The sequence below is a fragment of the Hemicordylus capensis genome, chromosome 4, assembly GCF_027244095.1.
Source record: "Hemicordylus capensis ecotype Gifberg chromosome 4, rHemCap1.1.pri, whole genome shotgun sequence".
In the NCBI taxonomy this organism is placed as follows: Eukaryota; Metazoa; Chordata; class Lepidosauria; order Squamata; family Cordylidae; genus Hemicordylus; species Hemicordylus capensis.
This window is the reverse complement of record NC_069660.1, coordinates 23,082,458-23,095,480: the sequence shown is the minus strand read 5'-3', so window position 1 is coordinate 23,095,480 and position 13,023 is coordinate 23,082,458. Positions and strand designations below refer to the sequence as shown.

The window sequence follows — 13,023 nt, the reverse complement described above, 5'->3', positions numbered from 1 at the left end:
TTTCTTTTTTTTTTTAATTGTGAGCCCTTTGGGGGACAAGGAGCCATTTTATTTATTTATTTATTTATTTATTTATATCTCTGTAAACCACTTTGGGAACTTGTGTTGAAAAGCAGTATATAAATATCCATTGTATTGTATATTAATCAAGATGTTAGCCTCATATCTCTAAATTTATATTATCTTGTTTAACTAGCAATCTACCCAGAGAAGAAAACATGGAGAAGGAGAAATTCTTCCCACTATTATTCAGTAGATGATTCTTTGATACCTTATGCACCTGCCTGTTCAATAGCCACAAAGGTTTCTCTCTTTCGCTCCACAGTAATTCGGAGAAACAGTCTAGCAGGAATTGCCAAAAAGAAGAAAATACTCTGTGAAGAATGAATTCAGTTTTACTGGCAGACACCCAGTTGTTTTCAAGTGACTACTGACACAAGGTTAACCACGATCCACCAAAGTGTCCTTTCAACAATAGCTACTGAACTCATAAAAAGTTCCTAGAACCCTTAAGTTCACTTCAACTTCCTCATCATTTTTCTCCCCTCTCTTCTCTGTAGCACCTCATCACTCTTCCCAGAGCAACTTGGGCATCTGCACTGAAAAGCAAAAGTGATACCTATGATGTCCCATCCCCACAGCGCTGTGTATCCTTATTCACCCAGGTAAGTCCCGCTGTGTTGGTAGATGTGTCCATCGGATAAGAGCAGGCCCTGGATTGAAAATCATTCTCAGCTCCTCAATTTCCCCATCTGAAGCTCAGTACTAAAGACAATTAAATCTGTGAAATTGCTAACATTTGTAATCAGCTTGTCTGGGCTATAAACTCCTATGTAGCATGAAAAATGGAAACTGGAGGTGACTGCTTCACCTTGCCTCATGAAAGGGCTGCCCCTGATCTGAGGAGATGCAAGGCACCAGAGGAACAGGAGGCACTAGCAGCAAGCCCCAGGTGTCTTATTCTCTAGGCTAGGGGTTCCCAATCAATGGTATTCCATATGTTGCTGAACTACAATGCCCATCACCCCCGTAACAATTTATTGTGGCTGATGGGAGTTGTAGTTCAGGAACATCTGAAGTACCACAGGGTGGGAACCCCTGCTCTAGTCCCCTATAATAAATTGCTGGAGGAACCATAGCTCCTCTGCTATCTACTATAGCTCAGCCCCATCACCACAGATGGCCAGAAAGAAGCACGACCACTACCAGGTCAGCATGGGTAAGATGATACTAGAAATAAATCACCTGGCCCCATAAAGCTGTGGTTTTTGGCCTCCTCAGTTTGTTGCTCAGCACAGCCTGAGTTCCAGACTGCTTGCTTGCTTGCTGCCTGTCTGATTCCTTCCTGGCTTGCCTACCATTTGCCAGTCCTGGCAGTAGGCAACTTTTAATTGTCATTTCAGTGAATCTGGCCTTTCCAAGTTATAGTTTTCTTGCCCAGCCAATATGCAGTTATCACTGTATTGCAGAGAAGTCCAACATCTTTCTTATAACTAGTTCCAGGGAAATGATTTATATTTATTTATTGTTATATTTATATACCACAGGGTTTCTTAACCTTGGGCCCCCAGATGTTGTTGGACTACAACTCCCATCATCCTCAGCCACAAAGACCATGTCTGGGGATGATGAGAGTTGTAGTCCAACAACATCTTGGGGGGGGCAAGGTTAAGAAACCCTGATATACCACCTTTCATAAAATATCCCAAGGTGATTTCCCATAGAAGTATTAAAACAATAATAAAATCATGTTCCCCAAGCAAACTGCAACTCACTTGTCACTTTTCTCTGAGCTCCCCCCCTCCCCACACAGCTAACAGGTCTCTTGCAGCTTGGAGGGGCATCTGTACAACGACTACAGCTATGGGAACTATTAGCTTGCGCTGATGACATCACTGGTATCACGTAGCACACCCATTTCAAACCTGTTTCTTAAAGTTCTGTTGTAATTTTAGTGGCTGAACACACAACATACTGTAGCCAACACATTAAACAAATACATATTTGAGTCCAGAGATGTGTTAATTAGGTCACTCTGCCATCTAGTGCCCATCTGCTCTCAATACACCATTATAATAGGTTGTTTGTTGCTGCTAACTGGGCAAAGAGGCACCTTTTAAAGTGGTAAAGGTAAAGTCGATTTCGACTCCTGGCACCCACAGAGCCCTGTGGTTGTCTTTGGTAGAACACAGGAGGGGTTTACCATTGCCTCCTCCTATGCAGTATGAGATTATGCCTTTCAGCACCTTCCTACCCAATTTAGGTGTTTCCTATAGTTTAGAAAACATACCAGTGGGGATTTGAACCAACACCTCTGGCTTGCTAGTCAAGTCATTTCCCTGCTGCGCCACTTAAGGTGGTGGTTCTCTTATATTTAGCTGGGGGTAGGGGAAAGCAACAGGCCCTATCTAACCCCAGCACAGCATCCCACCATTGGCTGTTGCTGATATCTGCCTTACGTTTCTTTTTAGATTGTGATCGTGAGCCCCCTTTGGGGAAAGGGGACCATCTTATTTATGTATTATTTATTTTTCAACATAAACCGCTTTGTGAACCTTGGTTGAAGAGTGGGATATAAATAGTAGTAATAGTAGTAGTATTAAGTACACATTTTTGCCTTGTCCATACTCAGTGGAGTATGGATAAGGCAAAAATGTGTACTTAATACTAGTTCTGCTTAGTATCCCTAAAAGTTCTGCTTAGTGACCCCTAGCTTCAGAGCTTCCCCTGGGCTCTGCCTATGTTTTCACATTTATCTTTGCAGTTATAAGGACTAGCATCTTTTTTTTTTTTTAAAAAAGTAAACATTGTCAGGGCCAAACCAGGGCTGTGGACCGTGGTATCTGAGTTGAGATCTGGAGTGAACTTTTACTAACCCAGGATCTTTGAGGTCAGCAGTTCAGCTGCCTAGGTTTCACACTGCCTGCCAACCACAGGGACTGGTGCTGTACATCCCAACTGTCTGGGAGCTGTAAGCACAATCTAGGCTAGATCATAGGTCATGAGATTCCTAGTGCAAGCTCAGGCACCCCAATGCTGAGGAGTCTAGATCCTGTTCCAAATTCCATTCTGGCCTGGGGCAGTTGCAGAGATACAGAATGTAGGAAGCCCTCAATGTAAGTGTCTGCTGTTGGGTCATCTCTCTGTCCTGTTTTCAGCATGGTGAGACTTAACGGGGGCTCACAATGACCCAGTTAAAGAATCTCTGATGTGCATGCATTAAAGGAAACGTATAAATGATTCCTGTATATTTCTGGGCAATTTACAGTTTAACTTCTTTTTTAAAAAATCGAATTAGGGTCTTGCCACTCCGCCTTCTTCTAGAAAGGGCTCCAAACAATTCCCCTTCGCGGAATGCTGCCTGGAAAAGGCACTGCAGCTCTATGATACCCCGCTGAGTCCAGAAAAGGCCAGAACGCACAAAAGGCAGGAGTCTCCGGAGGGCAACGTAAGTGCCACTCATGAAGCCTGAGTAAATACATTGATGTCAGTCATGAGGCCTGTGTCAGGCTCTGTCTGCAGACCTGCTCTAGCCAAGGGGCCAGGCTGGGGCTGGGGGCAGCCCAGTTCAAATCCAGACTGGGGGTGTGTGTTGTTGGACTCTCAAGATCCATGACCTGGAGCTGGAGGTTTCAGTGGGAGCAAGGGCTGGAGATGGAAGTGTGCAGGCAGCAGAATGGGAAGCTCTTCATAGGGACATAGGAAGCTGCCATACTGAGTCAGACCACTGGTCTATCTAGTTCAGTATTGTCTTCACAGACTGGCAGCGGCTTCTCCGAGGTTGCAGGCAGGAATCTCACTCAGCCCTATCTTGGAGATGGCAGGGAAGGAACTTGGAGCCTCGATGCTCTTCCCAGAGTGGCTCCATCCCCTAAGGGGAATATCTTACAGCGCTCACACTTCTAGTCTCCCTTTCGTATGCAATCAGGGCGGATCCTGCTTCGCTTAAGGGGACAAGTCATGCTTGCTACCACAAGACCAGCTCTCTTATATCAGGTCTTCCCAATCGAGAGGCCACAGAGTCCCCTAGTAACTGAGCAAAGAGGCACCTTTTTAAAGTGGTGATTCTCTTTATTTAGCAGGGGGAGAGCAACTGGCCCTATCCTTCCCCAGCTCAGCATCCCTCCAGCAGCTGTTGCTGGTGTCTCTCTTACATTTCTTTTTTAGATTGCGAGCCCTTTGGGGACAGGGAGCCCTATCTATCTATCTATCTATCTATCTATCTATCTATCTATCTATCTATCTATCAAACTTCTATACCACCCAGGCTTTTGTCTCTGGGCGGTTAACATAAAACAAAACACATTTAAAAAGTTAAAACAATTCAACAATTTAAAATCAACCATAAATTGATCAACCATTTATGTCTAAGTCAACCGCTTTGGGAACTTTTGTTGCAAGGCAGTATATAAACGTTTGTCGTATTTGTATTTGTATACTACCTGTCATGCCAGTTGCAAGTGCTAGTGTTTCACCAGCAGACAGCAGGTGCTGTGCAGAACAAACCTCACACTACTGGGGGGGAGCCCAAAACAAAGAGGCTGTTTCCGAGGTTTCCAGTTCCTGTTCTGGAACCTTTCTTCCACTCTCCACTCTGCTGCTCTGCCGCGGCAGTGGCCTTTGGAGCATCCTCTTTTGTCGTGAAGAGCGGGCCAGGTTGGTAGGCCAGGCTGGAATGAGGTCGTGGGGGCGAGGGTATATAGGATCAGAGTTGAAGCACTAGAGGTCTAGAGCCATTCTTACTTCTGCATACATGGTAAAGGAGTTCCCCCCCCCCTGCTTTTCAGGTGTATGACATCCCACCAACAGCCTCCAGAGAATTTGGCACTGCTACAGAAACAGCACATCAAGGAAAGCATTTGAATTATTACAATACTATGCCAAACCTTCGCAAATCAGAATGGATCTATGATATACCAGTGTCACCGGAAAAAATGGGATTAAGACAGAATCATTACCCAGCTAAGCATTTCCTTTATGATATACCATCAGCCAGGTTTGATTCTGGTATGCAAATCAACCCACTAATACACAATAAATCAGTGAATTCACAAGTATATGACGTTCCACCTGTACTAAGGAAAATAAGTGCTCCAGAGATTCCTCTTTATGATGTGCCATCCACACACGATGCATTATTGCAGCATCAAAATGATAACTATATTGTTCCTCTGGGAATTCCGTCCTCTAGGATTGAAAAGGAGAGCTATCAGACGCTCTATGATATTCCAAAAGGAACGCCTATTGCTTCACCAGAAAAGAAAGGGGTTGAAAACCATAATTCTGAAGACAACACTTATGTTTTTCCTCTACATGTGACCAGAGATGGCAAATTGGACCAAGACAGATTGTCTGTTTCAAGTACAGACAGCAGGACCAGCACCATATCAACCTCATCAAGTTCTTCTACAGAGTTTTTTCAATTTACAGCATCATCATCGCCTTCTTCTACCCCGCTGTTATCAAGAGAGCCCACCCCTAAAGAAGCAACTATGGAACTTGACTCAGCCATAGAAACGCTGACTAAGCTACAGCACAGTGTATCCAGTTCAATTGCAAGTCTAATGATCTTTGTGAGCAGCAAGTGGAGATATCAAGAACATCTAAAGGAAAACATTGAGGAAATCCGTCGAGCAGTTGACCACATAAAGGTCTCTTTGGGAGAATTCTTGGACTTTGCTCGAACCGTTGAAGGAAATGCGGCTTATGTCTCTGATAGTAAACTGCAGGCAAGAATTAAAAAGCAGCTGAACAGCCTCATTGACTCTTTTCAGAGGCTGGTAAAAACAAGAGAAGCGCTGAATGCCTGCAATTGGTCGCTTGAGGTTCTGGTAATTAAGAGTCCACAGGATAACCTGGACGATCTGGATCGGTATGTGATGGTGGCCCGCACCATTCCAGATGACATCAAGAAATTTGTGTCCATCATCATAGCTAATGGGAAGCTACTGTTCAGAAAGAACAGCAAGGAGAAAGATGGCCACGAGCGGAGAATTGGTGTAGAGCACAAAATGAAAAAGGACAGTTCCGAGCAGAGAATAGGAGATGATTCTCTTGTAAGAAACGTTTTGGATAAGCCAAGAGAAAACAGTACCTATTTGGAGAAGTCAGGAGTTGACATCCCTGACGACTGTGATAATGTTCAGTTACAGGTCAGTGAAGCTCAGCTTACAGTAACTAACATGCTTGGGATGCTTGCACAGTATCATGCCTTTCACTTCAGATTAATTAAACCAAAATAATTTCCACTCCTAATTCTCAATTTGAAATTAATAAGACTAACAACAACCATTTTCTCCTCCTCCTAAATCTTAAGACCCTTGAGGTGCTAACAGCATTTTTTTTTAAAAAAAGACAAAGTCACTTAAAAAAAAAAAAGCTCCATAAATCAAACAAATTAAAATAAATAAAATAAATTACTAAAAAGACTCTATCAGCAACAAGCAATAAAGCAACAATCAAACGAAGTACAATTAAGGTGAAAGAAAATAAACATGTTGTTCCCTGTCATCTAAAGGCAGTGAAAATTGGGTGTCAGATGGATTGCCAGAGTGAGGTGCCACCACTGAAAAAGCCTTGCAGTCTGTTGCCGCCCACTGGACTTCAGAAGGTGGGGGGCACTTCAAGCAGGGCCTCAAAAATGAGTTAGTTAAGTTATAAGTTTATTCGGTCATTGACCAGCAAAAATGATGTTAATGGCTAGACAGCCTCTCATGAGAACAATTGGAAGAAAGTGAATGGAAATTCACCCTTTCACCTCTCTTTAAACATACAGTGACTACAAAGGGCTATCAGTGTGCTGGGAACGAATCCAGATATAGGAACATATAGAAACATAGGAAGCTGCCACATACTGAGTCAGACCCTTGGTCCATCTATCTCAGTCTTGTCTACACAGACTGGCAGTGGCTTCTCCAAAGTTGCAGGCAGGAGTCTCTCTCAGCCCTATCTTGGAGAAGCCAGGGAGGGAACTTGGAACCAGGGGCGGAGCCACCATTGGGTGAACGGATTCAAAGAACCAGGGCTGCCACCAATCAGGGGCTGTGAGTGCGGACCCAGACATGCCCCCCCCCACGTCTGACGTCAGATGCGGGGGTGTTGTTTGGGTTCCAAATGGGGCCGCGCGGCCCCATTTGGAGCCGAAATTGGCCTGTGCTGTGTTGGCAGCGTGGCCAGATTGACTCTCCTTGCCTTAAAGGCAGAGAGAGCGGTCCCAGCCGTGTTGCCAATGCAGCACGGGCCGATCTCCCTTCCAAACGGGGCCACGCAGGCATTTGGGAGGGAGACCATGACCCTGCATCTGACATCAGATGCGGGGGGCGGGGCCAGGGGGCCACGATGGCGGCTGCACACAGGCCGCCGCCAGCCTCCCTACCATGTTTCCCCGAAAATAAGACAGTGTCTTATATTAATTTTAGCCCCCAAAAATGCACTAGGGCAATTAGCGGTACATCAGAAATTACTGCTAGGTCTTACTTTTGGGGTAGGTCTTACTTTCGAGGAAACAGGGTACACTCCTGCTTGGAACCTTCTGCTCTTCCCAGAGCGGCTCTATCCCCTGAGGGGAATACCTTACAGTGCTCACACTTCTAGTCTCCCTTTCATATGCAACCAGGGCGGCTCCTGCTTAGCTAAGGGGACAAGTCATGCTCGCTACCACAAGACCAGGTCTCATGTGCCCCATTTGTGTAATCTGCTGTAGTTCATCAAAATTATATTTGGGGGTTTCACATGCTGCTCTCACCACGAATAATAGAAATAATCGCACAGCAATTATTATTGTAATATAGTCTTAGGATGCTTTGTTTTTCAAACACAGAATCTGGTTGCCCCCACATAATTCAGAGAATCTCAGTCTTTATTTAAAACAACAACAACAGCAAACAAACCTCGAGTGAAGTTCTAACCTTGTTGGTTCTTGAGAACAGACCAGACAAGTTATAAATAACTTCATAAAAAACTTAGGAATCCGAGAGTGTTTGGACAGGATTCCTCATGTTATGGAAGTAGAGATTCACAAGCATCCCACTGCTTGCACCCAAAGGGGCTGAGGATTTATTTGTTCTGACTGAATGTGTGTGAATCCTCAAGGGCTTTGTGAGTGGCCAATGCTTTGCAAAGCACTTGTCTCTGCCACTTCCATTTCCCCTTGTCTCACTAAGGTCCCCCAGAAACTTAACCAGAGGCAGAGGAAAGGCAGAAGTAGCTGGTGCTCCAAGACAAGGCAGGTATCTTTTCCTACCAAGGACTGGCTGGGGACCAGTATTCCCTCTAACAGGGATTCCTAGATGTTGTAAATTACAATTCCCAGAATCCCCAGCTGCAATGGCTTTTGCTTGGGGATGATGGGAGTTGTAGTCAACAACATTTGGGAATCCTTGTTACAGGGAACACTGCTGGGGACTACAAGTACCAGCATCCCCAGCAGGAAATGACATGCTGTACTCCATTCCCACAATTCTGTTTTGACTGTGCTCCTGTGGAGTGGAGGAGTGTCACTTTCTGTCATTCAAGGAATGCTTTTTAAGGAGCTCCCTTACATGGACTCATGCCAAAGGGCTGTTTAGTCTAGAACTTGCAACCTTTGCTGGAACAGCTGTAAGTGAGGCCTTAGGGCAATGTACCCAGGATGCCCAAAGAAGCATGTTATTGAACATCTGTTGATTTGGAATGGCCCTGGATTGTAGGGTTGCCAACTAGGGACTTTTATAGTGGACTTGTGACTATTTGGGGGACCAAATGACTTTTTTTGCATGCGTTGTGGTGTCCGAAGTTCTAGGGAGCAGCTGGAACATTTTGTTTGCTCTTTGGTCCCATGTTTTCCTCTGTCTTCTTCCCATTCCTCCTGACCATCCATACAGTGCAACATAGGAACATAGGAAGCTGCTATATACTGAGTCAGACCATTGGTCTATCTAGCTCAGTGTGTTCTTCACAGACTGGCAGCGGCTTCTCCAAGGTTGCAGGCAGGAATCTCTCCCAGCCCTATCTTGGAGAAGCCAGGAAGGGAACTTGGAACCTTCTGCCCTTCCCAGAGCGGCTTCATCCCCTGAGGGGAATATCTTGCAGTGCTCACACATCAAGTCTCCCATTCAGATGCAACCAGGGCAGACCCTGCTTAGCTATGGGGACAAGTCATGCCTGCTACCACAAGACCAGCTCTCTTCTCCTCTTTTCCCCGGTGGGGAAGCCGGGGTGAGGGGAGGGGGGTCTGCTTCAGAGGCAGGTTGCAGAACCATGTGATACAGGAGCATGGATTGGTGGCCCGACAGGTGCGGCTTGCTTCCTGGTGGTGGTGGCAGTGTGGGAAGCTAGCAGTTAGCTAACTTTACTCAGTCAGCAGTTACGCCTGCTAACTGACTAAAAAGGCACCTTTTAAAGTGGTGAATCTCTTCTGGACCTGGAACCGGTTTGGCACGGGGGTGGGTGGGTGGACCTTTAAGTGCAAGGGAGGGTGTACTTACCCTTCCTGCCGCTTTCCCCCCTCTAGCGCTCCCGGTTTTGTAAGCATTTGGGGCAGCTGGGTACCTTCCCCTGTTCCTCATCAAAAGGCTTCAAAGGCCTCACTGCGCACGTGCACATGCACGTCACGTCCTGCATTGTGCGTGCGCAATGTGCGCATGCGCAGTGAGGCTTTTGAAGCCTTTTGATGAGGAACAGGGGAAGGGGTGGCAGGAAGGTACCCTGCCGCCCCAAAAGCTTATGAAACCGGGAGCGCTGGAGGGGGGAAAGCGGCGGGAGGGGTAAGTACACCCTCCCCCACCCTTAAAGAGCCCCCGCTCCCCAGTGCCGGTCCGCAGAGGTGCGGTTCCGTGCTCACTATTCAAATGATCAATTTTTTATAAGAACGTGCATATATAATACCAATACACATATGCAAATTTTATGTTAAGTGGAGACTGTTTGAAAACTGTTTTTTAGTTAAGAGGCCTCTATTTCTACTGTTTTGGTGATGGATATCAACTTTTTTCACTGTCTAGACCTGGCAACCCTACTGGATTGTTCCCTAAATCACATATTCCGGAGTGCTGCTGAAGATAGCAACAGTACACAAATCAGTGTCAGAACTCTAGCTTTCATCTATATTATACGTGATAAAGACATCTTTTTTCCCCCTTTGCAGAAATCATTAGGACTGGGACAGGCACAACGTTCTCCTTCAGCTAGCAAGATGGAAAGAAAGAATGTGGAATTAAAAATAAAGGTATTTAAAATGATTTCTGTTTCAGCAGGAATCTGAAATGAGCCTAATTCTTGAAAATTCATCTTGTATCATTATAATGAGAGCTGTAGCATATAGCTGATTGCTTAATTGACTTAAAATATCTTTGATCAACTAAAATTGGCCTCCAATTAGTCCAGAGGCATAGTTTTTAATTCATTAATTTATTATTATGTCAATTAAAAGCTATAGGCATCAAGTGCCATGTTGCAAACTGCCTAGAGACTTGCGTTTTGGGCAGTATACAAATGTGTTAATTAATTAATTAATTAATTAATTAAATTAAAATGTTTAGAGAAGGCATTTCTTCTGTGTGACAGAGAAGGAAAAATGCATCTTAAGACAACACAGGCAGGCATCTTCTAAATAACAGGAAAGCGTGTTTTCCATTATAACAGTTTTTCTCTCATTCAAATATATGCAGATTTAATCAATAAACTGAATAAAACTCATATGATCTATCAAGTAAGATTTCCTTAAATTAAAATGTAAAAACTTGATTTAAAAAACTCATATTAAATTGCAATTATTTAAAAATTTATCTTATTCAGCATTCAGTTCAGTAAACTTGATATCATCAAGAACAATTCATAAGTGTGTATAAAATCTTACATTTTCTTATTCCAGTATTGAATGAACAGTATCTACAGTATCTGTAAAAAAAACAAAAAAACCCTTGAATTGTATTGAGAAAAGTGTACAAGATTTCTTCCTCTTACTCCAGTCTATTAGCCCACAAAATATTTACCATCCCATCTACTCACCTGTATCACAGCATAACTTGACCAGTGGTAAATCTGATAAGCTAATAGTTACTTGATCTCCTCAAATGGCAACTTATCAAGAATATGAGAAAACTCTCACACATGGAAGAATCGCACAGAAGGGATGCCGCTTCCCCTATCGCAGCAGACCTATGGTGATAAAAGTTACATGTAGTGAATTTTCTTCCTCTCTCTGTGCAATACTGAACAAGAGCTTTCTTAGGAGCTGCATTGCATCAGCTCCACTGATTTTGATTTTATAATAGAATGTATAATGTGCAGTTCCATAAGGCTCTATCAAAATAAACAAAAAACAGTCCCAAACTCGATGATTGAAACCACTGTAAATCCAGGCTTTCATCTTTGATTTTTGTTCATAGATGTTGGCTGTCTAAAACACACCCAATACAAATGAAAGTAAAAAAAGAAGATGAAGTCACAGTTTTCAGTTGGATCTGCCCTGGTAGACATTCCACAGTCTGGGTGCCACTGCAGAAAGGGCCCTGACACTTGAACCGACCAGATATCTGATGGTGGTAGGATAGAGAACAGAGCTATAGCTGTTGATCTCAAACTAGGGCAGGTTTATATGGAAGGAGGTATTTCTTAGGTATCCTAGTCCCAGATCATTTTAGGTTTAAGGCCAGAACCTAGGCCAGCCTTTTGAATTAACCCTGGAAACAAATGGGTAGTCAACAAAATAGCAGAGGAGTGATTAATTATTAACTGGAGTTGTTCTGAATGTGTCAGCATTAATAGATAGTTGATCTTGTGGTAGCAAGCATGACTTGTCCCGTTAACTAAGCAGGGTCCACCCTGGTTGCATTTGAATGGGAGACCACATGTGAGCACTGTAAGATATTCCGCTCAGGGGATGGAGCTGCTCTGGGAAGAGCAGAAGTTTTCAAGTGCCCTCCATGGCAGCATCTCCAAGATAGGGCTGAGAGAGATTCCTGCCTGTAACCTTGGAGAAGCCACTGCCAGTCTGTGAAGACAATACTGAGCTAGATAGACCAAGGGTCTGACTCAGTATATGGCAGCTTCCTATGTTCCTGAATATAAGTAGATGTGAGGAAGTGTTTTAGAAAGAGCTACACAATCTGTTCTGATAGCTGTGGAATACATATGCCTTGTTTTCATTTTCCCCTCTCTAGGGTTCTCCACCTACAGTGAAACACAACAGTTTGAGCAAGCAGGATTCAGCCCAGAAAGTGGTGCTCTCTGATCTCTGCAGATTGTATTTTGGTGCTGTGCAGAGAGCCATTGGTGTCTTCCACAAGAGTCTCAGTGATGACCAGAGCCCTGAAGTCTTCATAGCCCAGAGCAAACTGATCATTATGGTGGGGCAAAAGTTGGTGGACGCCTTATGCCAGGAAGCCCTTGAGAAGGCCACTCGAAACGAGATCCTGTGTGGCAGCAGCCAGTTTTGTGGCTTGCTGAAGAATTTGGCAGTTGCCACCAAAAATGCTGCAATGCAATATCCAAAACCCGAAGCCATAAGGGAACTTCAGGATCAAGCTGATGGGCTGTCTAAGTACATACAGCAGTTCCAAGCGATGATGGAATGAAGTGATTGCTCTGCTGGCGTTTGGTGGACACACGTGTTGGCAGGGTTGAAAGCGACGGAAAGAACTGAGTTTCATTTCTAGATGTGTAGCAAGACTCCTTCTTTGTTAAAGAGCTTGTGTGTCAGTCTATCCCTGCCCAAGGGGAATAATAGTATTGTAGCTCCCTACCTCAAAGGGATGTTGTGAGAATAAATATATATACATATTTGGTAAAATGCTTCAAAGCTGAGAGATCTAAATAGTCAGGGCTGTTCAAAAGACCACAGGTGCACTGAGCCAATGATTAGGCTCCTAAGGTCATCCCAAATGCTGACTATATGGTGGGACAAAAGTTTGGGAATTCTCTAGGCTGTTGCAGATATTGGTTAACCATGGTTCAGGGATGGAGCAAGAAGATTATGGCTGCATTCACGCGTAAAACAAAATGAGGTGAAAGGACCTCCGGTTTCAAATCCCTTGGCAGAAGAAT

At 44.3% G+C, this 13,023-nt stretch overlaps 1 protein-coding gene across 2 annotated transcripts in view; it reads left to right on the top strand.

Annotated features, from left to right (window-relative positions):
- CASS4 (Cas scaffold protein family member 4) overlaps positions 1–12,769 on the top strand; it is a 53,836-nt gene extending 41,067 nt beyond the window's left edge. For both annotated transcript variants that reach the window (XM_053242728.1, XM_053242727.1), the window contains 5 exons: positions 561–665; positions 3,299–3,448; positions 4,788–6,152; positions 10,124–10,204; positions 12,141–12,769. In XM_053242728.1, coding sequence (XP_053098703.1) covers positions 561–665; positions 3,299–3,448; positions 4,788–6,152; positions 10,124–10,204; positions 12,141–12,554 — 2,115 coding nt within the window. In that variant the 3' untranslated portion in view covers positions 12,555–12,769. The remainder of the gene's footprint in view (positions 1–560; positions 666–3,298; positions 3,449–4,787; positions 6,153–10,123; positions 10,205–12,140) is intronic.
- The last annotated feature ends 254 nt before the right edge of the window (positions 12,770–13,023 follow it).